At 39.7% G+C, this 25,952-nt stretch overlaps 2 protein-coding genes across 5 annotated transcripts in view; both read right to left on the reverse strand.

The window, feature by feature from the left end:
- Window positions 1-1,467, reverse strand: part of TASP1 (taspase 1) — a 107,088-nt gene extending 105,621 nt beyond the window's left edge. For all 3 annotated transcript variants that reach the window (XR_009485657.1, XM_059840659.1, XM_059840658.1), the window contains exon 1: window positions 1,392-1,467. The gene's annotated coding sequence lies outside the window, so the exon portion shown is untranslated. The remainder of the gene's footprint in view (window positions 1-1,391) is intronic.
- A 5,496-nt stretch (window positions 1,468-6,963) lies between these two features.
- ESF1 (ESF1 nucleolar pre-rRNA processing protein homolog) overlaps window positions 6,964-25,952 on the reverse strand; it is a 30,592-nt gene continuing 11,603 nt past the window's right edge. For both annotated transcript variants that reach the window (XM_059840660.1, XM_059840661.1), the window contains exons 9-14: window positions 21,405-21,566; window positions 14,836-14,957; window positions 13,570-13,660; window positions 8,837-8,904; window positions 8,016-8,162; window positions 6,964-7,864 (exon numbers count right to left, since the gene is read on the reverse strand). In XM_059840660.1, coding sequence (XP_059696643.1) covers window positions 7,565-7,864; window positions 8,016-8,162; window positions 8,837-8,904; window positions 13,570-13,660; window positions 14,836-14,957; window positions 21,405-21,566 — 890 coding nt within the window. In that variant the 3' untranslated portion in view covers window positions 6,964-7,564. The remainder of the gene's footprint in view (window positions 7,865-8,015; window positions 8,163-8,836; window positions 8,905-13,569; window positions 13,661-14,835; window positions 14,958-21,404; window positions 21,567-25,952) is intronic.

Consider the following 25,952-nt stretch of genomic DNA (forward strand, 5'->3'; position numbering starts at 1 on the left):
AGAACAAACTGGCTAGTTTGCCATAACTATTCTTTTGATAAGAAGAATCAGCACAGCTCTGCAGGAAGTTATTTATTCACCTTAATTCCTTCCTAAATACTAAATATACCTACTAATCTTCATACACTCATAAATTAACTTTTCAAAATTAAATATGAACTTATTGTTATAATTATATATGTCCTGGTACAAAACAAAAGGCCACTATAATACACAGGCTCTATAGAGAGAAAGTGTATATGGATTACATCCAGTTGTAATGGCCACTTGAAAAAATTTCAGAGCTAAGTATTCATCACTGTATTTACTTCCTTTTTACCAATAATAGTAAAGATGGCTCCAGCAGCCATTGGTCCTCTTTGCTGCATCTTGCAACATCCTACAGAAAGTCACTGCTTCAACAAGGGCACAGCAGAGACTTCAGTAAAGACACAGAGGAGCAAGTAAGGAATTTAAACTCTCCCAGAAATGGAAGAAATAGTGTGGTAGTAGGGAAAGCAATAATGATGATAAAATAGCTTTTTTAAATAAGTATGGAGATGTCACTTGAAGACTTACTACCAAGTGTAGCTGCAGGCTGACAATCTTAACTAGGCCTTTGCATGGAGCTGGATCTAAGGATGTGTTTATTTCTACAGAGAACACACAGGCAACCCATCTCTCTCGTTTGCTTCCGTTTGTAACACTTCCTCCACACCAACGCAATTTTCTCAAACACTTCCCATCTCGAACTGCTCTTCAAGTCCTTTTACATTTCATTCACAAACCTGCTGCTTCCACTTGCTAAGCTCCCAGCGGACCCAACTTTTCCCTTTCAAGCCTCTTCTAGGATTTATCAGTTCTCCCTCCTGGACTGTCATACTTGCACCGCTCTTGACTTGTTTCCTCCTTGCTACCCATTTCCTGCTCCCCACCCGCACAGCACCAGGAACGGTGGAAGAACACACAACAGCGTGACTGCTGGAGAACAACAACCAAAACGATTTAACCAAAACAGCCCTGACTGCACTGCAAAAGGCACTCGGACTCCTAAACGGGCGCTGGGAGAAACACAGACACGCGCGAGGGTCGGGTCGGGGCGAGGCAGCCCCTCCCGGCCGGGTGCCGCCGCAGACGGGCCGGGAGCCGCTCCCGCGCCTCCATCCCGATCCCGGCGGCGCGCCACTCCCGCCGCCCAGCCCGTGACGTCACGCGGGCAGTGACGTCACCCGGGGCAGCCCCGCCGGCGGACGCGCGGACCGCCCGAGCCCGAGCGCGGCCGCCTACCGGCACGGCCCGCCCCAGGTCCGCTCCCGGCCCGCGCAGCCCCGCGGGCAGAGAGGCCGTGCCGGGAGAGGCGGGAGAGGCGGGAGCGGCGGGTCGGGACAGCCCCGCGGCGGCACCGCACTCACCCTGCACCGCCGCCATCCGGGACCGCCCGCTCGCCCGCCCGTTGCCTCGGTGAGCGTGAGGCGTCCCGCCCCCGCCCCGCGCCCATTGGCCGGGCCACGCCCCGCGGCCGGAAGTGGCGGCGCTGTTGATTGGCGTCCGGCAGGGCCAATGGCGCGCCGGGGGGCGTGGCGGGGCCAGGCCCGGGACAGTGCTCGCGCTCCGATCCCGCTGCACGATCGGTGCCAGGCACGGCTCCGGGCAAAACAGCGCGGCCCCAGAGATGCCATCTGTGTCTCAGCGGGGTGGATAGTAACCTCCGGCGGTGTTACTGTGAGCCCCAGGGCAATATACATATATCTCCTTTTAATATGCGTATATATCCTATCCATATATAATCAATATGCATATCACAGAATATGCAATGTACCTCTATATCTATGCAATATACATATATATCATATAGATATATATATCATATAATATGCAATATATGTGTGATATATCATACAAATCCATAAATATGCTACATACCCATGTATCATATCAATACACATATTTCTATCAATAGGCAGATACAGTTTATCAATATACATATACATCATCCAATATGCAATAAAAATAAATAAATAAATGTGTAGATACAATGCAGGTATATATCACACAGCAGGCAATATACATATATTAATATGCAATGTACATATGTATGATATCACTACACATATATAACACAGTATGCACTATATAATACAATATACAGTATACAATATACACATATCGATATGTAGGATACATATATATCTAGAAATATGACTTTTTCATCCTTCTGCTTCAATGAGCATTTAACTATTTTGTTCTGTTAGAGATAATAAGTTTTCATTCATTTCTGTCCACTCTGTTGTAGAGGTGGTGTAGACAGCACATTGTTTTCTGAAGCTGCCTTCCCAGGATCAAGGACAGCTGTAAAGGAAGCCCATTTCCATGATACCTTCTCTGATGGTCACGATCATCAGTCCTGGGAACCAGCTGTGTATGTGTGAGACACTTCCTTATCCCAGTCCACACAGTCCACTGTTCCCAAAGTGCCTCCACACTTCCAGCCCATTGCTCTTCTTCTTCATAGAACCATGAAATGAGTCCAGATGTCCTTATAGCTTTAGTTATACTGTAAATTTATTTTAGCTGACATCTCAAATTCTCATTTGCAAAGCTCAGCCTTTTAAAGCTGAAACTCGAAAGCTTTTTTTACATCAAGACAAGGTTGTTCTGTTTGCAGAATTCATTTAATCTCTTGCTCAAGCTGCACCTGAGAAGTGAAAGGATATATATTATGCGAAAGATTATCCTGACTCCTCTAGATGAAGTAGATTTTAACTCCTCAGTTTTGTTTTCCTAGGAGTAAGCCCAGTATGTAGCTTGTCATATTAACCATATTACGCTGGTTCTTGCAACAGTGAACAGTGTCATTCATTCTCTACAAACAAGCTGTCAGAAAATCACCTGCTTCAGCCAAACTACAATTTTTGAAGATAAAATTTCTATGGTACTTCTCTGACAACGAATTTAGTCACTACTAATAAAAGGTGTCTTTCTAAATAAACTATTTTAATAATAATGCAGATCTGGGGTCAAGCACAGGAAGGACACAGAGCTGTTGGAGTGAGGCCAGAGATGATCAGAGGGATGGAGCAGCTTTCCTTGAGGAAAGGCTGAGAGATTTGGGGTTGCTCAGCCTGGAGAAGAGAGGGCTCAGGGGTGACCTTACTGTGGCCTTCAGTACCTGAATGGAGCCTACAAGAAAGATGCAGAAGGACTATTCCCTGGAGCATGGAGTGACAGGACAAGGGGGAATGGCTTCAAACTGAGAGAGAGTAGGTTCAGATTAGATATTAGGAGGAAGTTCCGAGCTGTGAAGGTGCTGGGACACTGGCACAGGTTGCCCAGAGAAGTTGCAGATGCCCCATCCCTGGAAGCGTTCAAGGCCAGGCTGGATGGAGCTCTGAGCAACCTGCTCTCCTTCAACCTGGAAGCTGCCCAAAGCCCTGACTGCACTGCAAAAGTAACTCTGAATGCCAAGCAGGCGCCGGGAGAAACACAAACACACGGGCGGGTCACAGGGAGGCATCAGGAGCCGCCCAGCCCGGGGGACCCCGCAGGAGCGGCCGCGGAGCGATCGGAATGCAGGGGCGGACCGGGCCGACGCTCCGGTGTCCGTGTGGCGGACACAGCAGCAGCACGGCACAGTTTGTTCCCGAGCGGGTTCAGCTTTTACAGCGAGGCCTGACCCGGGCGGACCGAGCAGCCCCGCGGCGCCGCCTGGCCCGTGACGTCACCCGCAGCGGCCCGTGACGTCATCCGGAGAGCGTGCGCGCGCGGGCCGCCTCATGGCGCTGCCGTCAGGTCCCAGAGCTGCCCCGTGGGTCACGGGCTTCCTTCCCAGCCGGCGGGAGCTTCTCCGCCAGACTTAAGTTTTTAAAGGGAATTTTGACAAATTATATTTCTGCACTTACTATAGGACTTCCTAATAACACCAGTCTCATTCTGGCCCGTGACGTCACCCGGAGAGCGTGCACGCGGGCCGCCTCATGGCACTGCCCAGGGCCCTGAGCTGCCCTGGGGGCCGCGGATGTCGTTCCCAGCCGGCAGCCGGTGAGAGCTCGCCCGCCAGACTTGAGTTTTTAAAGGGAATTTTGATAAATTATATTTCTGCACTTACTATAGGACTTCCTAATAACACCAATTTCATTCTGACCCATAATGTCACCTGCTGCGGCCTCTGACGTCACGTGGAGAGCCTGTGTGCGGCCGCTTCATGAGGCTGCCCGGGGCCCTGAGCTGCCCCATGGGCTGTCGGCTTCTTTGCCAGCCAGCAGCTGGTGAGAGCTCGCCCGCCAGACTTAAGTTTTTAAAGGGAATTTTGACAAATTATTTTTCTGCAGCACTTACCATAGGATTTCCTAATAACACCAATCTCATTCTGGCCCGTGATGTCACCTGCTGCACCCTGTGACATCACACGGAGAGCCTGTGTGCGGCCGCTTCATGGCACTGCCCCGTGAGCTGTGGACTTGCCAGCCAGCAGCTGGCAGGAGCTCAGCTGCCAGACTTGAATTTTTAAAGGGAATTTTGACAAATTACATTTCTGCACTTCCTAATAACACCAATTTCATTCTGGCCCATGACATCTCCTGCTGCAGCCTCTGACATCACATGGAGAGCCTGTGTGCGGCCGCTTCATGAGGCTGTCTGGGGCCCTGAGCTGCTCCATGGGCTGCAGACTTCGTAGCCAGCCAACAGCCAGCTGGAGCTTGCCCGCCAGACTTGAGTTTTTAAAGGGAATTTTGACAAACTATATTTCTGCAGCACTTACCATAGGATTTCCTAATAACACCAATCTCATTCTGGCCCGTGATGTCACCTGCTGCACCCTGTGACATCACACGGAGAGCCTGTGTGCGGCCGCTTCATGGCACTGCCCCGTGAGCCGTGGACTTGCCAGCCAGCAGCTGGCAGGAGCTCAGCTGCCAGACTTGAATTTTTAAAGGGAATTTTGACAAATTACATTTCTGCACTTACTATAGAACTTCCTAATAACACCAATTTCATTCTGGCCCGTGACGTCACCCTCAGCGGCTCATGACATCACTTGGAGAGCCTGTGCACGGCCACCTCATGGCTCTGCCCTGTGGGCCACGGCCTTCATTGCCAGCCGGCAGCCAGTGGGAGCTCGCCTGCCAGACTTGAGTTTTAAAGGGAATTTTGACAAATTGTATTTCTGCAGTGTGAAAAATGCCAATCATTTAAAAAAAAAATTTTAAAAGTTTAATAGTAATAAAATGTGTATAAAAATAGGAATATAATTAGAGTAATAATAATTTGGACAATTGGGATTAGGACAATATGAGACCACAGAAACAAAGTGTTATGGACAGTCTGGGTATCTCTTTTTGGGCAAAATAAGCCCGAAAAAGGACCCACATTAACAGAGGATTAACCCTTAAAAGCAACAGTCTGTTGCATATTCACACACGTCATCCATGATACATAAATTCCATTCAAACACAGGATTCTGTCTGGTCAGTGTCAACTTCTTCCTCTGAATCCTGATGGTGTCTTCAGGGCTGAGTGAGGAGGGAAGAACTCTATAAGGGAACAATAAATTCTTTTTCTCTGAAAGATTTAGGTGTCCTGTAGCTGCTGTCTCAGTGCGAGTCCTCTCTTTAAAAAAAGTATTTTACATAGCATAGTTTCTATTTTAACCTTTTGTTATAACCTAAAACTATATTGAACACACTACTTAAGAAAATTAATACAACATAACTTTCTAATGTAACACATATAATACTCATTTTAATAGTTGCAAAAAGCTAATCATAAAATACACATAGGGCTTCCTAATAACACCAGCTTCATCCACTAGCCAAAATCCATTTCATAGCAAATAATAACTAGCAACAGATTGCTTTCATCAAGAGAAGTGTCATTTGCTTTCATGTTTGTGGTGAGCACAGGTTGTATTGTGTATTAAACATTAGCAGGAACTTGCACTGCACTGCTGAGAACCAACAAAGAATTGTAGAACCATGTAATATTTTGGGCTGGATGGAGCTTTTAAAGAACATCTAATCCAAACCCCCCTGCTGTGGATAGCGACATCTGGAAACTTTTTCACCCCCAGACTTTATTCCATCTCCACCACATCCTCATTGCCCTACACAGGATCTCCCCCAGGAATTCAGAAGGCTCCTGCCTAATAGTCACCGAAAACCTTTCTATGGCTTTTTTCCCAATAAAAATGTGCTTCCACTTTTGTATCGACTTCTTTTTTCAAAGACCAGCCTTACATTTCTTTTAACAATGCAAAATATGTCAGGAACAAATGCAAGTCTTTTTCAACACAAGTTTTTGGCACACAAAACTATGTGGCTTTTGGAGAGCAGCTTTTGTCTTCCACATTACCAGGTGCTTCCTATTTTGTTGGACAAAACTACAAGGAAATAACACGCACTCCACAAACCCTCAGGAAATCTTTGGCTTTCTTTCACAGATTTTAACCTGAGGTCCAAATCCAAGTTGCCTTTTTTTTTGTTTTATTTCAAGCCCTTGTTATTCTTGACAGCACTGAACTGAACCAAGGAGATTCCTCAAAGTACTTTTTTCTTCTCAAATGGCAATAGGTACATTTGAGGTAGGAAGACTGATTAGAGAGAAAAAGAGGGTGTTGTTAAAAAAAAGAGGACTGCAACAGGATATTGGCTTTTGCATATATATATTAGTTTTTGCACTGATCATAAGTATTCAGATATAATCTTTATTTAGCTGTTTGTCAGTATAACAAAATCTTTAAGTAATGCATAGTTTATAGAAATAGTAGTGGAGAGAAAGAACATGTTTTCTAAAATTGTATCATCTAGATCTGCCTTTGATTTTTTTCCTTTCCCCTTCCCCAACCCCCCCCCCCTTTTATTTAAGACTTGCAACGCTGGAAGACTTTGCATAAGTATTATATTCATGGAAATGTAATAACAATAGCAAAGTTTATTTTGATCTAATTTCATTTAGGCGTGAAAGAAAAAACACAGCTAGTACACAAAATTCTTTTGGGCCAATTTAAAATATTTATTTTGAAAGTATGTCAATGAAATACTTCTAAATGGCAATATTCCCATGAATTAGTTCTATGACCTTCAAGTATTCAAAGGAGAAATGAATAAAGCATTTATGCAATCTTTTAAAAATCTACAAAAAACTTGTATACAAAATTTCTTCCATTTGTAGTTATATTATTACCTTCTTTATCAGGACAGGTATGTTTTACAGACTTCTGTGGCATTAAAAACTTTAAAACCACTTAGTTTCAGCAATAAACCTCTGCAGAATGTTTTTTATTATTTATAGATAAACCCATAATTACGATGTTTTTAGCCATCTTCAGCGCTTCTATTATTTTTAAGAGATGACATGATACAAAACAAACCACCCCAAAACCATCATTTCCTTCCATATGTGCAAAACAGTATTTGTTGTGGCATAAGAAAAGAGTTATTATTACTCTGAACAGTTCACAATTCACCAACATAAGTTACATGAATTTTCAGGACATTTCAGGTGGACAGGAATTCGAGCAGGCCACAGTAGATGTCTCCAGTTAGCAGGGCCTGGACTAAAGCAAAGGCTGAGTAAAATCCAAGTTCAGTTATTTGAATTTCTGCTTTTTCCGTGCCTGAAACTCTTCGGTTTTATGTTTGACAGACTTTATAAGCATTGATAGGGCAGGATCTATGGCCTTCTTGGCAACCTCTCCTTTCTTTGCCATCTTGTTCTGGATGCCCTTGTTTGCCTCCTTTAGGTCTTGCTCCTTTTCTTCTCTTCGACGAGCTTTCTCTTCGAGGATCTTTTCTACTGCTTTTGTCTTTTTGAAATTTGGATCTGAAGGATCCAAATTAAACAGGGGAGAAGTAAACATGGCTTGGAATCTTGTATCAGCAACATTAACCTGAAGGGAGTAAAGAAGCATTTATTTTAGGTCAACTTTTCCCATGACAGAAAAGCTTTTGAGCCTAATAAAACATGAACTGCTTCAGAAATCACAGCTCATGAGCTTGCTGGAACTGCTCCAGTCACAAAGTCAAGAACTACACAATTACCTGGAAGTCATCTTCTAGTAATTCTTTCCTTTTCATAAGAAGTTTCTTTTTCTTCTTGCTCAAATTCTGTTGTTCTACAATCTTTTTGTAATTAAAATGTTTTCTGGTGTCATCCTCATCATCCATCATCAGTAGGGCCATTTCAGCCTGTTACAAAATAACAAAGTCCATATATACAATGAAACTTTTCTATTAAAAAATTCAGCATCTCTTTAATAAAGCCTTTATGAGTCTACATTTATTTAAATAAGTTGAAATAGGGTCATCAGGGCAGTATTATTTCATCTATAAAAACATTCTTTTAACATTTTGAGGTGTAGTATTAATACAAATTGATTTCCTTCTTATTAGATATAAAATGAATGCAAAAACGCACATTCAATTTTCAAACACAGTAATAATCTCATCTGAAAATTGTACACCACAGCTCAGAAATAACTAATGGATTCAATTTAATATTGATATTCATACAGCAAAATAAAAACTAACATATCTGGATTTAATTCCTTTAGTTCACTTGTTCTGAGAAAGGATGAAAAGAAAACACAAAATAGCAAATAACTCAATCTTCAAGGACAAAAATAGACAGGACAAGGTTTGAACTCACAAACGTTTCATACAGTACTGATGTTAAAAAAAAAAAAACTTGGCACTGCCCAACACACAAACTTCTCCTTGGAAGTATTTGTTCCAGAAGTTCTCAATATTAAAATTCTATAGTTTTATTCTACTGCTATCCCATTAAATTCTGCAGCTCCACTCACAAACACATACCAAATACTTGCAGAATTCATGCAATGCAACATTTTACATCACTTTACCTTCTGTTTTTCAACTTCATCTTCATCTTCTGAAGTACTTTCTACTGATTCTGGCTTCTTCTTTAAACCTAAGTGCAAATACAGGGCATGAACAGATTTATCCAAGCTTATGCATGAGGGCGTCATTTACCCTATAGCTAGAACTTCTTAGTACATCTCCTTTTCTTGCACTCAGTATTTGAATGTCAGATATGGAAAAAGGCTGCAAAGTTAAGAAAAACCAAGAAGACTTAAAGCAATAAAAATGCACTGAATTGTTGTTCAGTTTAAGGAGGCAGCAACATCCAAATAGCATAAGTAAGTCAAACCCATGGTTTTACTCTATTTTTCATAGAGCAGTAGAGAGAAGTATCACAATAGCGCAGCCAAACCCATGACATCACACCACTCCCAGGGCATTTTCTAGTGGAAATTAAAATATGATTGACTCTGCTCAGACTGAATATTGTTCTGAGGAAGCTCCCCTGCTCCCTTAGCATTCAGATGCACAGTGCTGATAATGACAGACATAATGAACAGTAAGAACATAAGACATTACTCAAACCTCACTTCTAATGAAAACAGACCTGTTTATAAATCCTACAAAATCAAATTGTTCTCTTTGGAATGCCTGTAGATCTTGATCAAGAAAAAGCAGGAAAAGCAGAAGGTTTCCTGACCTGAACCACACACTCTGACCTTTGAGCTTGGAATGACATTCCCAGGCAATTTTCTACAGTCCACTGGGGGTACTCTTAGGGAAGATATTTGGCTTCATTTTGTTAGGACAGGTTTGTACTCAGACTAGAAATACAGACATGCCAGACACATGTCAAGTTATATCACTAAGGATACTCTGGAAGAAAATGTATTTCTTGAGAAAGGTTTTTTTCTGCCTTGACTACTCCCTTGACTATTTCTACATGGATTCCAAACTGGAGATGGATTTCCAGAAGAAACAAACCACCACCACCACGAAAAAATAAACTATCCTGATGCACAATGTCATCAGCTGAAAAACTAAACTATTGATTTAGTAGTTCCAGAAAATGTGCAGGAAAAGCAGATTCAGATATGATATTGTTGCCTAAATGACAAAATTTAAGTTAATGTGTAGAAGGGAGAAGTAAATGCCTTCTGTAGGCCTTCAACAACTATGGAATCTTTCTATCTTTCAGAAATGGCTAAACTACAGAAAAGGAGCACAGAGATAAAATTGGAGTCAATTATATGAGAAGTTAAATCAATACATTTCTTTTCTTTCTACACATTTCCCAAAGAAAAGTCATTCAAGTCACCTTCCCTCCTCTTTCACTCTATGGGGAATCACAGAAGTGATCCTTATGCCTTCAGAGTATTCTGTGGCTGCAGATGGGGCTGAACAAGGAGCTGGTATCAAACTGAGCTCTTCTCCATGAAAATAAATAAAGTAGTAAACCCTCTATTTCTAACATTGACACTATGCAGCTAGTAAAACCAGCTTGTGACCTAAAAGTCACCCTTGGGACTCAAATATTTGTATCATACTGAAAATGGTTCTGCTTGAAAATTCACAAATGCATCATTTTCTATATTATTACCACACTCCTGCTACAGTCCCTCTTCCCATATACATTCTGCCAGCCCCACCACACACACTTGTTGCACACTGATGGCAAACTGATGGCAATTTTTCCTAGCACTTTATCCCCACTGCCATCTTTTAATCAGATTTGTCCCACCTACAGCAGAAGACACTTCAGTGTGACACAGAACTAATTGGTAGCTGCCACCAGCCAGTACAAGGAGTGTCCAGTTTCTGCTGTAATTCCCACTCAAGCTGCCATTTGACTCCTTCTCAGCTCAAGAATTTTGTTTGCAACATTAACTTTGCACATCAACAACTTTCCAGCTGACAGTAAAAGCTAATCATACCTTTGGTACTTGAGACACAGAAACTGACCCCAAAGCAAAAACTTCTCTCACAAGACCTCTGCCTTATTCAGAAACTTGAGTCAGTCTCAGAAGTCTTGCAAAGACACATGGTAAATGAATCTTTTCATCTACTTTATCTTTTAAGTACAGGTTCTACAGCTATTGCTATACTCCGGTTTTGCTGTTAAGCTCTTAGGTCCTTGCACTCATACTGCTCCTTTCCAGCTTTAAAGAGCCATCATTTCCTGCATACATCATAAATTAGATCATGAGAAGGCATCTAATGGTTTGGAACTAATAGGAGTTAGAATAATGTGTGGAGAATTCCTCAAAGGTTCAAGAGAAACTATGTTTAATGGTCTACTGTGTTCTGAAACTGTTCAAAAGCAGGACCTTGCTCTCATGTTAATAAGCAATTACACTATTTAGCCATTAATTTTTCAACAGTTTAAGCTACAAGAATCATTTTGTTTCCCTTTTCTAAAACCCTACAGAAGCTGATGCAGTAACAGTGAAACTGGCCAAGCCAAACCCAAGTCTTACAGGTGTTTTGAAACACTATGGGCATCAGTGTAAAATGAAAGTGACAATTTTTTTTTTTTCTTGACAATATGAAACTAGAGTCAAGCTTCTAGAATGGATCACCAAGGCTCATGTATCTGCAGCATCTGACACTTTAAAAAGTGGTACTATTAAAAAGTCACATGAAAACTGTGCAAAGCAAGTACTACCATGAACCCCATACAGAAAGCTTTTGGGCACAGCAGGCACAAAGAATTTGTTCTTCCTTGCCTCGCCCAAGGTGAAGCACCCACAGTGTAAGAATCATTTCCTGCTTATCAGGAACAAAGACATACCTGAGGAACATATGCTTCACTGGACTTCCCATAAATTCCAGTTTTCTTTGCACAGCACTCAGAGTTTTTAGGCCCTTGGTCTAGCATCTCCTTACACTCTTGCTCTTCCCTCCAATTGCCTCAGCTTGACAGAAACCAAGCTATACAAGATCCATGCATGTTACAGCCAACAAATGAATCCAGCACTACTGCATCCTCAGTTTCTGCACTGGTCACATAAGTCTGCAAATAAACCCTGTCATATGCTTTTTCAGCATAATCTAAAATAATCTGACAGTCAATTTAAGGGTGAAATTTCAATCTTCCAGGGGAATTGTGGAAGGCTGGCAAAAAATGACAGTCATTTAAGTTGCCTGTACCCTAAATACAAAGTTGGCAGAATTACAGCCAAGTTCAAAGATGACTGTAACCCATTTTCCCTCACTGGATAAGTCGTGCTTAAAAGCAACCCCAGCTATGAGACCGAGGCTGTTCTGGGTAAACTTGGTGAATGCCAAAGTTGTGCTGTGTAATTACCATTAAAATGTAAACTGGCTCCCAGCCAGCCACTGTACTGTCCCTTTAGAACTTCTCCAGGGCTAACCACGTCCTGGTTCTCTCCTGTATCTCAGTAATTATCAGTCATCTTGAAGACAAAAGCTTCACTTTCTTAACTTTTATGTGTATTTAACTATCCTTAAAGACTCCACAAACATTAAAGTCTATTCTCCATGCTATGGACCAGGTTTAAAAATGTGCAGATAAGCTCATTGTCTGCCGAGCCCCTTTAGGACACAACTTCTCACATAATGCAGAAGAAAACATTTTTTCAGAGATTTCACAGAGAACATCACACATCATATGAGAATATCTAGGTAATCTTGGTATTAAAGAAAAATTAAACAATTTGGTGGAAGGAATTGTTATCTTCACAATTAATTACTCCAGCCTATACCCAAGCCACCCAGAAAGCATGGCAGAAAACAGCACTGCATGACACTTTGGACTCTGGTGTTTTTTTCTAAAACATGGACAGGACTCACTCACTGTTCTGTATTTCAGATTATTAAGTACAAAATCATCCAGATTTGGGGGGTTAGTTACTTCTTTTATCCTAAGACAGATTTTAATATTCAGGACAGAAGCCCGTGCTGGCAAGTATAAAATTAAAAGTAACTAATCCTTTTTTAATGGAACTTGGATCTGCACTACTATGCTCAAAAAATCTCCAACCAAACAACAGACTGGCAATATGAGTAAATCAGTTGCTATCTTCTTTATGTTTGTTTTTATGTCATTTCTCTTCTTTTAATATACAGTAATATGAGCCACCCTTAGGATCTGGCTCCCAAAAGAATGGAACATCAGAAACTTACCTTTATTGATTTTACTCAGCAAAATCACTCAAAATAAATTTGCTATTACCACAGCAAAAGCTAATTTAAACATCAGAATAAAAAGCTTGTAAAAAAGGTATCCTAAAAATCTAAACTGGACAAGTTATTTTTTTAAATATTACATTTCACTATTGGGGTTTCTAAGCAGCCAAGAGCACTCCAGTAAAAATGTGTATCAGACTAAGAGAAAAGTGATTTTTTCTCAAAGACAACTTTGTTTATGATGCAAAAACATTGACATTTTTGTAATTGACCCCAAGCTTCAAAGGGCCACATATATATATATGGCTCTTCCTAAATAAAAAGACTTCAAAAGCAATGGAGTTCTTTTCTCTAGAATACTTAGGGAAGCAGCTTGTTTTTAACAGCCATCCTCAGAAACTGGATAACTAATGGTCTCTGGTGAAAGCCAAGAGAATATTCTGTACCATTCCATGTATTACAATACTCATAATTTTACAGGAATAGCAATTTTAGGCAAATAACACCTACTTCATTGAATTCTGAACATTCTATCTCTGTGTTCAGTCCAGCCTGACTTTGTTTTGGAAACTCAGTATTTAACAAAAGGGCAGATTTACTCTAGAAGTTGCCTGTCTTGACTAACCTGTTTTCTCAAATTCTTCAGCAAAATAGGGGTCATTGAGATCAACATCAGGTGGGAGTTCATCTTCACTCTCTTCTTTCTCAGCAGCAGCCTGTAACAAAGCACAAACATTATTTCAATCAACATTTGATTATTTCAACACTATTTCAATCAATCAACTATTTAAGTTTAGCTGGAATGACCTGATGTTAGTAGCTATGAAGATGAAAACTGAAATACTGTACCTGGATCATCAAAAAACCAGAGCACAGTAAAAACTGATAGTAAAGACAAATTGACAATTTCAACCCTCTTTCATACACTTGATTAGGCATATCCCCAAACTGATACATCAGACAACTATTCCAACAAAATTACAGGATCAGCACTGTTATGTCCTTACTTCATGTTCCATAAAAGCCCTACTTGGGGACAAATTTGAGTAAGAAAGTTCATTTTGTGCTGCAGATTTCAAAAAGCAGGAGTTCAGATTTAAAAGAAGATATTTTCTTACTGGTAGTAGTGTGTCATACACCTTGCTCCTTGACTTAATTTTTCAAACTGGATAAGCATATTAAGCTAGACAAAGTTGTTCTGCTACTGAACAGTGCTGTTTGCTCCATTTTGAGCATTTATCAGCTTAAAGAAGTTACTCATCAAGTGCCAAATAAAATTAACTGACATGCACAGAGTAACTCAAGGTGCAGAGTTTACACTTAGAAGTGTAGTTTAGCAATGTGAGTTACACTGGGAGTAATTTAAGACTTTAGAGAATTTAGATTCTGCATGCCACATGCTTCTTTTTTTTTCTCTTGCAGTTTGAAATATGAATAGTTCTTTGCAGCTATTAATTCTTTGCTATTACAGGTTTGGGAAATAAGTCTGAATTATTTTAGCCCCAAAACTTCCAAATTATCATTGTCGTAACAACTACAATTATCATTGTCATAACAACTTTGCACACAGTAGCAAAAAGACTGCTTCTGATGCATTAAAAATGCAAATTAAAGCCAATTATTATTATGACTAATTTATCTTTACAGCAGCACAAGCAGATAAAAGATGTTTTGTGTAAGTATATGTATGGTCAGCAGCATGCTGAATATCCTTTTTCTCTGTAGGTTTGATGTAGTACTCCAGTACCTCCACATGAGTGACCACTGCATATTCCAACCTTAAAATAGCACTGGCAGCTGGACCATTTATTTTGTTTATCTAAAACAAACATTAACAACAAATAAGAAAACAAACGACAGCTCCCCCTCAAACGGCCAATATAAACATTACCTTTTTCTTTTTCTTAAGAATTCTTTTTTCTTTCTTCTTCTCTAGATATTTTTGCCATGGAGTCAGGTTATCTTTTCCCTCCAACCTGTTTTTGACCATTTCTTCAGCACTTTCTTTGAGGCCTAGGAAAAAAGCCATAGTAAAGTTAAAAAAATGTGATGAATCTGAATTTTTTTTAAATAAACTATTTTCTCCTTTGCAAAAGAGCTATCTAGCTTTTATTCAACAAGTCTGTGCAAACAACATAAATATTGCTTCAAAACCAATCTTTATAAAGAAGATTGCTTTACAGGACGTGTTTTTCCAAATAAAACATTCCTTCAGTAAGAACTGTACAAGAGTCAGAAGAAGCTTTTGCTATGTGGTATCTGATCCCCAACACTCCTGCTGTTCCTCAGAAAAGTCTCTTCTCTCCAGACATTCAATTGTGCAGCCCAGAGATGTCAGAATGAGTAACACAACAAAACCAACAGACATACACAGAGCCTTCTGTTTAATGTACATTAGTTAAGATTCTCCATTAGTTACAGTGCTGAAGCTTTGCCTCTGTGACAATACTCTGACAATGCTGTAGGATCTCTGCTGAACACTGTATTTTTCACTCTAGAAAAGTAAACCCCATAGAAGTGCAACACATCATTCTGGCCTAACAGGATCAGACAGTTAAGTTTGGATGTGTGAATTAGGTTTACATTAAATTCCATAATTTAGCACAGACACCCACTGTTTCCATGCCCAGCACTTTCATCTGCATAGACAAGTGTGTCCTAACCTTTAAGCTTTTTATAAATACAACAGAATGAAGTTTTCTATAAATATGCATTCAATGATGAAAGAACATCACCTTAAAAATAAATCCATTAAATATCTGAAGCATTCCCATGTAGAATACTTAAATTCAGAATATGCACTTCATTTAAAAGCCATCTTCTAGTTTTGGTAAAAAGTTCCATACACATCAAGAATACTTTTCTGAAATTCTGTTCATTTTATCACAGAGCACTTGGATGTTATGAGGATGAAAACTGATTTCAGATGCACCTCATAAATGTTCAGCCCACTCTTCAGAAGATGGGCACTTGCAAAAACAAATTTCATTATCTAAGGAGATTAAGTGACTTAATTGCCTGGCAATCCACTGGAGCACAATTCATTGGAAGAAATGGAATTGACTTCCCTGGGCAATGAAGTATTGTTCTCCTACCTGGAATTCCTTGCTTCATTCAGTAAAACTTTGTTTTTAACTTTGGTAACAAATCAGTCAGATATCCTACAGGTAACATTGTCTCCCACAAAGTGACGGACTTTTCTTGGGAGTTTGTAGGAATCCTGTTTCTGTTTCACTCTCCAAGCCTGATATTTGTTGTCTCTTCCCCAGTCCTACTTCTAGTGGTCTCTCTTCAGCATTCTCTTCTGCCACACCAGTCCAGCCCTGACCCAACCACATTCTACTGTTCCAGCCCTCATCCCAGTTTTATTGCTTAGAAATCATACTCAGACGTCTCCACATGTCCTCGACTAGATCCCAATCTTTCTCCCAGATTTCTCAGTTGCCAAGTCCCCATTCCTCATCATTCCTTCCAGCTCTCCTCAGTATGGAGGCACTGAAAACAATGATTGTGGTGGAATAAACAGGGCAGCTTTCATGAACAGTTCTAGTCATCCCCAGAAGAGCAGGCAGAACATTTTTTCTGAAAAACTGCAAACATTAATCCCTGGTTTTGAGTTCACTGACACTCCAAAAATCATTCCAAGGCTGGGGAGCTGGTTACAACTTGTCTGAAATACGAAGTGTGGACAAGATCTAAAATCATATTAAAGCATAGAATCGTAGGAGGAAAAGAGTGGAGCAAAAACAAGATCCTTCTACTACTCTGGAAAGGTGCCAGAATTGAACAGAAAGTGGTAAACTGTTACAGCCACAAAAATTGGGTACTTAACCAGCTAACAAATCAGAGACACGATAAAGGAAGGATTTTGCATAGATTGACTAAAAACATACCATTAAGAAACCGTCATACAACAAGAACAAATATTTAGTTATCTTCAAAGTCCATGAAAGCAGAGTCATCAGCTTCCTTGAAACTGAACCACTATAACTTTGAATACTTTGTAGTACTTTTATGGAAAAAATTACTGGTCAGGTAACAATCTTGCAGATTCTCTTTGAAGATAGTAAATACAGAATTAAAAAAAAATATATGTCACATCTACAGCAAAAGAGACCCAAAATCTGAAAGGAAGTTACAATATTTCTGATTTATTTGCCTGGAAAATTGAATCATTTGATCCATCTGGCACTGAAGAACTTGGAGGAAAACCCAGCCCTTTCTTGTGGTATTTGGCAGTCTCATGAAAGGCATTAGAGTTTCTCCACAGATTAAAATGGCTTAGAAACTACTGTCCAGACCACTTCCCGAGAATAAGAGTGTATTTAAAGTGGTCAAAAGGATTTTTGATTCCAGAAGGAGAAAGGAATTGTCTACTTTAGGTAGAAATATTAGCTGGCCATAGAAAGGTCTAACTTCTATACCCTTATTGATGTATTATTTTTTTTAGAATTAATGAACCAATAGTTTTATTTAATCTTCACAAAAGAGGGCAGGAAAAGAGAGGAAAAAGGTAATCTATATTAGCATGCAATGAAATCATACTTCAGCTAAAGGATGAAATGAGTTGTAAATACTACAGCAAACCTAAACACACTGCTGTTCACACTGTGGGACAGCAAGGGATGGGTGCAGGCAGAATTTTTACTTCTCCAAAACACTCAGTTCTGAAAACCTAGAGAAGTTTAACAGCCTGCAACTATCACTGTTATTAGAGGTTAGAAAGATACATTTCTGTTCTCAGGAGACCTAAACAAGCAAGTTCATCTTGCCTGTAATACCTCACCAGAAAAATGAAACACCTTGTTGCAGGTAGCTGAAAGGAACAGCAAATAGAAGTACTCTGGTAACATGAGAATTTGTCACCCCCAAAGATAACACATTTAAAGTCAACCAAGCTTTCCAGAGCAGTACAAGTGCCTGTGAGAACCCACCACAGGTAGCAGCTGTCAGGTGTGAGCCCCCACTCAGCTCAGCACATGCTGCAGGAGCTGAGGCCACTCCAGGAAGGGGACACACTCAGCAATGACCCAGATGGAAATAAGTATTTCCTACGAGCCTTTCTGTGCTCAACACCATCTCTAACTGTACACTTGGGCTTTACTATGCACTTTAAGGACACCACAGCCTTCTATTCTACTTCTGACCAAAACAAATTTGAAATTTTGCTCTAAGCCTAACTAAATATTTACAACTCGTTCTCCCCAAAGGAGAAGTTTTTAAGTTCAAAAAACACCCCCAAAAACTTGGCTGGATATCATCAAGAAATGCAGTTGTGGTCTTCTCTCTTTTCACTTTCTAAGGGGAGCTTTGGGAGCTGGATAAGGATTCACAGTAATTGTTGCTTAAATCAGATCTGATTAAGAAAACAGATGGATGCTTGAATATAACACTGAGTTTGTGCCTAGAAGAAACAGACCAAAGAGAGTTGGAACTACATCTAATTTATTTTTGCTGGCACGCTGGTTTATTTAAAACTATTATGATTCAAGAATAACTGAATCACTGACAAAGTATGCTTTCTACAACCATGTGTAAATAACTCTGCCAAAACTCAAAATTTTAAATTAATTCAAATATCTGCCTTTCAACTGAAAAACTTCCTAGATTTAACTGTTGTAATTCTTCCATGTATTAAACATTTGGGCAGGAAAAAGATTTTGCAATAAGTCAAGCACATTAAGGCAGAACTTGATAATAAAAATATTTCAACAGACATAAACTAGTTCTGAAAAAAAATTAAAGAGTCTACAGAGAATACAAGAAAAACTATTTTTGAATGCCCAGAATGCTCCAACTAAACATAAATGATTTTGAAATTTAAAAGAGCATATTTGTTCAAGAAAAAAATAACATAACAACTAACTATCCTCCCTTCCATAAGGAAGCACAGCCTCAAGCCTGTATAAATTGCCAGAGCTATAAACTACTGTTCAGCATGTGCAGCCTATGCTCCACAATACAAAAATAAATATATAAAAGAGTATCCCCTTCAGGAGTGCAGGACCTCTTCTCCAAATGCTGCCTGAAATAAGTAATGGCTGAATTTTTGACTCAAAAGCAAACTTAAAACACCCATTTTCACTTTTATGACTTGGATTGCAGGGGTCAATAGCCAGAAGTGGCACTGCTGCCCTTGTGGAGGGGAACAGTCTCTAACAAAGGCAGGTGAACACTTCTGTGATTTCCAGAACTCTGCTCTTCAAGAAACCTCTCAATTTTCAGGGTAAGAAATGAGGAAATGTTAACATATACTGTAAAATCATAGTTGTTAAATTAACATCAAATACTATAAACTATCCATGTAAAATTGTTCAATGTGCATGTATGCACAATGAACCTAAAATTATATGAACAAACCTGACCCTGTGCATGGACATCTAGCTAAGCTTAGACAAGATCAGTCAAATTCATCAAGACAGGGGGGTTTTATTTGGTTGTTTGGGTTTTACCATCCCTCCCTCAAAAGAGATAAGGACATAGCAAAAGTCCTAGGAGTCCTACAAGAAGGTGCAGTAGGGAAGGGGTTGGACTGGTTGTAAGTATGTAACAAATCAATTTTCTAAAGTCAAGTTCCATTGCAAAGAAACAAGAGCCCATACAACATGGAACTGGATTCCATCTCTACCTCAGTTAATACTCCATTGCCACTAAATGTGAATGCAATCTACTCAAAACATGCAAGGTACAGTCTCAAGGATAGCCTCTCAGAAAAGTTCTTGCTCTCTCAGGGCAAGCAAGGCTAAAGAATTTCCTTTGGTCTCCCTTAAAACAATTTTCCATCTCCTAAAATGAATGGTTTGCTCTAGATTCCTGAATATTAAGTATACCACATTAAGTAGCTCAAACTTTTTTAATATTACAGGACTTCTTTCATCCAATTTGCAAAATTCTTTGAAAAACAAAATGCATAATAAACAAAAAACCCTCCAACCCTGTTTTCCAAAACCAACACAAAAACCAGTTACTTTAACAATACCTAAATACAAACATATATAAATTCAAAACACACTCCTAGCAGCAATTGATTCACCTGTGGTTTCCACCTTCACTCTGAAAGGTGGCAAAAAGAAAACTCTGTACAAGTCTTACAAAGCTACCTATCTATGAAAACTCCTTGGCCTTGAATGCTCAGTGACACAATGAATTAACTACTGAGTGAGCAGCATTGTGAATGCAAGTACTGACATGCTGTGGACAGATGGAGTACGACACCGTGTCAGTGAGCACTTGGCCTGGCTGCATGATACATGCTTTTCCAAAAAGGTTTTGACAGAATTCATGCCAGAAATCATTGGAATTATAAAAGCATGATTGAAAGCACACAATTTTTATTGCCCATGTATCCTTTTGAATACAGGTCTGATGAAGGTGATACAGGTCTGATAAATGATGATTAATCATATCATTAGATATGATATTAACCCATCAGCAGGGAAGGGCCTGGATTCTGGCATGTGTCTGGTCTTGCTATAGGCAGGAACAGAAAAGGGCTGTATCCTGACAGAGGCTGCAGTCCCACAGCTCCTGCACCTTGCTGCTCCCAAGAAGGGAATGTCAGACTTCCCTAATCTTTCAGCTGCACATTTCACCCTCTGAACATCTGCCCATCTGACATGCTAACTCGGTGGAAAAGATCCAGATTTTTTCTTTTCCAGAGTAGCTCTGTTATTTTAGCAAACAAAATTAGGCTTGCAGAAACCTACCAAGTGCCAGGGCTGATACAGACAGTCAGAATGAGCTCTGGGCCAGGATCAAGGTGATGCCAGAGTGCAAACCTTTCCCTTTGTGGATGTAGTGAGCTGTTAAACTGCCCCACTGCACCTCACAGAAAGCATTCAGTCTGAGTGGCTTTTTGTCACAAAGGAAAAAGAGAACTAGACACTCATGTTTGGCTCTCCAGATGAGTTGTGCTGGGATGCTACATGGTGAAGTTACCTTTCACTGATTTCCAGATGTCAATCTGGATGCCACTGTTCCCCAACCATTCCTGGTACCTTGCTTTCTCCCAGAGCAGTTTCACTGGAAGGTCAGACTTCTTCTTTGCTCCCCAAATCTTTACTATTATGAAGAAGCAACACTTCTAAACCACTCTCCTCTAATTATACACTATGTTTCCAAATCATACTGATTTTCATTTTTAAAAGTGTAAGTACGTTTTATGACTATAGCAAACACATGAATTGTACTTAAAAAATGTCTATAAAGTGATAATTGAAAAAGCAAGTACAAAAAATCTTGGCAAAAATTATCTATAAAGAGAAACTTACAGCTGAGGAACTGAGTCCTGTCATGTTATTTCTTCTATTTCTCTTACTGTAAACAATATGGATTTCAATTTATGGGGGGAAAAAAAGGTTTGTTTCTCCTACTATAAATTCAGCACCTTACACTATATCCCTGTCAGCAGACCAAATTCTGCATATCTGCCAAGTCAGAAAAAGAAAAAAAAAACCCTACCTGGAACCCATTTAATCTCCATTCCTATATCCTTTTCTTCCTGTTTTTTCTCTTTTTCTTGGATACTTCGCAAAAGTTCTCTGTACTTGGCAATTTGCTCTTCATCATCTTTTTGGCTTTTCCTGGGTTTGTCATCTTCCATTTCATGAGCTACATCACCATCTAGGAGGAGAGAGCAAAGATATCAGAGAGAGCCTCAAGAAAATGAGCAACTGAAGTTAATCTTTACAAAATAAACCTAAGACAAACACATTATTTCCAGACGATAATATAAAATATTTTCATCTATTATTACCCCACAGAGTAGCCAGTTTAAGAATTCCCTTATTTAGATGAAATAAAATAGTATCTGAAAAGACAAAAGACAATTTGTCCTGCAAAGGAAATCACTCACTGGACAGACATCCTTCACCATACTTTAAAATTATTATTTTGAGACTCCCTTCCAGCAGAGTAGAATGTAAATCTCCAAAATCAGCCCTTCCAGCCCTTTGTGTAGATGGGCATTACCTCTGCTAACTTCCAGTTAACTGGGACCTCCCTGATTATCCAGGACTGCTCAAAAATGATGGCAAGTGGCTAAGAGTATGTGATATCTGCCAGCTCCCTCAGTACCCTTGGGTGGATCCTGGATCCCATCTGGCCCCACAGACTCTTGTGCCTCTTTCTGCTCCCTGTTCCTGTCTCCCAGTTCAGGTACCCAGAGAACTGGCATTACTATTAAAGACTGAGGCAAAGGAGGCATTATTACTGCAGTCTTTCACTCATTCTTTGTCACAGTGCTTCCCTCAACATCCAGTAAAGGATGGAGATCCTCCTTAACTCTTGTCTTATTGCAAATGTATTTATAGAGACAATTTTCGTCTTCCACAGCAGTAATCAGGTTAAGTTCTAGGTTGACTGTGACCCTTATTTTCTCCCTGCAGAACCTCCCAACACCCTGGTAGTCCCCCTGAATTGCCTGCCCCTTCTTCCAAGTTCATAAACTCCTCCTTTCTTTCCTAAGTTCCAGCCAAAGCTCTCTGTTCAGCCAGGCCAGGCTTGCTCCCTGCTGGCTCATCTTTCACATGGCACATGGGGACAAGTCAGCTGCAGCTGCTTTTCTACTTTCCTCATCAGAAGCTGAGATCTAAGAGAGAAGCATCTGCTCATCCAGAAAGCAGAAGGCAAGTCTGTTTTGAAGACAAGTAGAAAAAGAAGACATTTGGTTGTTTCTTATTCCTAGTGCCCTGAGAAAGAAGAGGCTGTACTGCATGGGAAAAGAAAAAATCCTTAAGCTAAAAGAGGATCCCTAAAACCTGGATAGGCAAGGGGCTACCAGTTTGTATTTATCACTCATTTTGCTAGGAGAAACTTAAGTGGCAATGCATATTGTCATTCTTTCTCATTTAGATAAAACTTGTATTTCTTCTGTCAAAACAAACAGTTTTAAAACAAATGTTCAACATTGCCTTCAAAAGAACTGTTGGAGCTTTTAATTCTGTAAGCAAATAAAGCACATTTGACAACAGCTGCAAGAAAGGAAAGTGAGCTGAGTTTGTTCTCAAAGTTTGTTCAGAGTTCAAATAACCTTGTCAGTGGCTTTCAAGTATCAAGCTGTATTGCACAACATCAGGAACCACTTTCTGATGGATATTAAGGCAGCAAAGCTTTCTGCCAACAGCTTGTTCAAAGGCTTTTTGAACAAAACACACAAACCAAAAAGTTCTGGGGCATTAACTTCTGCACTGCAAGAGAAATACAATCAACCTGGGAAGGAGAAAAAGGCAAAAACTGATGAAATTTAGAGTAAAAAATACAAGCATATTCTTATTGTTTTCAAAAGAATGTAGCAATACAAGTGCTAAAAGATTTTAAAATAAGAAAGTTCAAATCATGAGGCTGGTCAGAAACATTCCAATACAACAATTTGTTTTCAAAAGATGACATTAATACCAAATATAACCAAATGCAGAGGTTCAATATATTAAATCAGTGACTGGCACCTGAGTTAGCTGAGATCATGTTCTTATAATCACAGGGTTGTGAAGAGATCATGTTCTTAGTTTAAGAATATTATCTTGCAATAGCTGAGTAGATGAATCTTTTTTTTTTTTTAAATTCAGCCTTAGAAACTAAAGACAGTAGAAAACTTTTAGCAGATATATGACAAGAGGTCTGCTGCAAAGCTGAATTATTTTAAAGGTGGGGGGGGGATTTTCTTTCCATGATGTAATGGCAAAGCAGAAAACTCAGCTACTGACTTGGATGCTGATGGCTATACCATAAAAATTGCGCTAAATGTCTCAATTTTATTCAGGGTAGTTACTCAAATTCAGATAGGTGAAAAATAAAAACCAAAATACATACAATGCATGTAGACCCAGAGAATTAAAACCAAAAAACTTTACACTGCAGTGTTCAAGAATTAAGTCTGAGGTAGAGGTTTTTACACTACAGCATGCTATGAAAAATTAAATGTGTTGATGTCAGTCATGAGTCAGAAGATAATGTCAAAGAAAACACTGGGGTTTAACCCCATTTCCCCCACATTCTAAGCACTGCTGGATCAAGGATTTGTGGAAATCCCATTAGTTCATCCCAGTGATAGTAAAAAAATGGAAAAACTTAGAATACAAGAAGTTTATTCAAAGCCTATCACAGTTGATACCTTTTTTGTAAGATTTTTCAGGGAGAAAAATTACTGGAACAAGAGAATGCAAACAGATAACAGTAAATGAATGCTAAACACTGAATTCTGCCATTTTCTTAAGATTTTTTTTGCATTTTCCTTCAGGTCTGTGTAGTCTAACTATAGAGGGGTGTGCACTGGGTGCAGTTTTTGCACCTGCTCTTGCAAACCAGGTGAGTTTTGTAGCTGCAGCCTTCAAGCACCTGTCTGTGCAGAGGTGAGCTAGCACCACTGGAGACACAGCTCTGAGCCAGCCAGACCTCAGGCAAGGTTAACACTTTGGCAATCAGAGTCAGTCCTGAGAAGGGACTCACTGGCCTGCAAAAGCACAGGCAGATGTGTTCTTCTTGTTACTGGACGCCTCCAACAGTTGATATCAACTTCCTGGGAGGAATGCTGACATGACCCTTCTTGGCCTTACAAGCACCTTTAATTACAAACCAAACCCAACCCAGCAGCTCCTGCAAACATGCTTTGGAAAAGTATCCAACATCTTCATCAGTTGTATCAAGTTTCTGATGTTTCACAGAAAGAAAATAATCAGGTTGTGGTATTTGGATTCTGAAATTCCCATGAAATTCCACCCAGGCTTGGCCAACTCATAAACTGCTAAAGCCTCTTGCTTCTTCTTTCCACAGACAATAATAAATACCCACATGTTCTACTTGTGTCACCCTCCATTTCTTAGCCTTCTGTAATAGCTTTAGCAAATATAAACACATGTGGATACTGTTCATTTTAAAGAGAAAAAGGCTGTACCTTACCTAATAAATTGTTTTATTATGCATTTAAATTTATATATGTAGTCATGAGTTATTGTAACTAACAGATTTCAGAGTTGTAAAAAGATTTGATAACTAGTCTGATTCTATCTAACCTTAATTATTGAAAATAAGATTTAGCAACGTTATTTAAACAAAAATTCCTCCCTCCTGATCACTACATTTCCTTTCAGTGCACTTGTGCACCTCTGGTGTCAGGACAGCAGCACAAAACAAAAGACTTACTGACTGGAGTCTTATATTGGAAGTCAAATACCACAGGAGACTGGGCTTCCTGCTCAGATTCCCACTGAGGAGAGCAGGGATCTACGTGAAGCTCCTACAATCCTGGTGGTGTTCAGTGTTTGGACAACTCTTTGGTTTAACTTTTAGGTTTCCCTTTGTGGAGTCACAGCTTGGACCCAATGATCCTCATGGGTCCCTTCCAACTCAGGATATTCCATGATTCTATCAAGACCAGCTAATTAAAAAAAGTCCTATAAAAGTATTTAACACAGAGTCTGTTTCACTATTTGTGTGCTGTGCAAAGCAGAAGAGCAGAAAAGATGTTGCTCTTGCAAAGAATTAAAAAAAAATAAAAACCAGATTAAAAGCTTAGACATAAACCCCATAATGCCTAATTTGAAGCATATTTAAAATGCCATACACTAAGTCACTGGTCCACATTGTCAAAATAGCAATTATGGGCTGGACTTGATGAATGCCACAAACACTTCCTAACTGGGATAAATGTACCCAAGTAACAGAAAATTCAGAAGCAACGTAAAGGAGAAGTTTTGTGCTATGAACCACAACACTGCAGGTCACTGAAATCCTTGATGTTACAGAACTGTTGTTTAACAGTAATACTAACATTCATGATGCATATATTTGAAGTTGAAAAATTCCATGAAAAAACATATTAGAACTGGCCAACAAAAACTCTTTCAAAAATAAAACATTTTACTAAATTTGAAAAGTACAAATAGAAGTCCAGGACATTTTTTCCTCCTTATCAGACTCCTACATTTCCATTCAAGCAGCTGACATTGATTTTTCCCATTTGTGCATAGCACCACGTAATTCTGCTGGATGGAACCCTGACAGATGGAATCC

The sequence above is a fragment of the Haemorhous mexicanus genome, chromosome 3, assembly GCF_027477595.1.
Source record: "Haemorhous mexicanus isolate bHaeMex1 chromosome 3, bHaeMex1.pri, whole genome shotgun sequence".
In the NCBI taxonomy this organism is placed as follows: Eukaryota; Metazoa; Chordata; class Aves; order Passeriformes; family Fringillidae; genus Haemorhous; species Haemorhous mexicanus.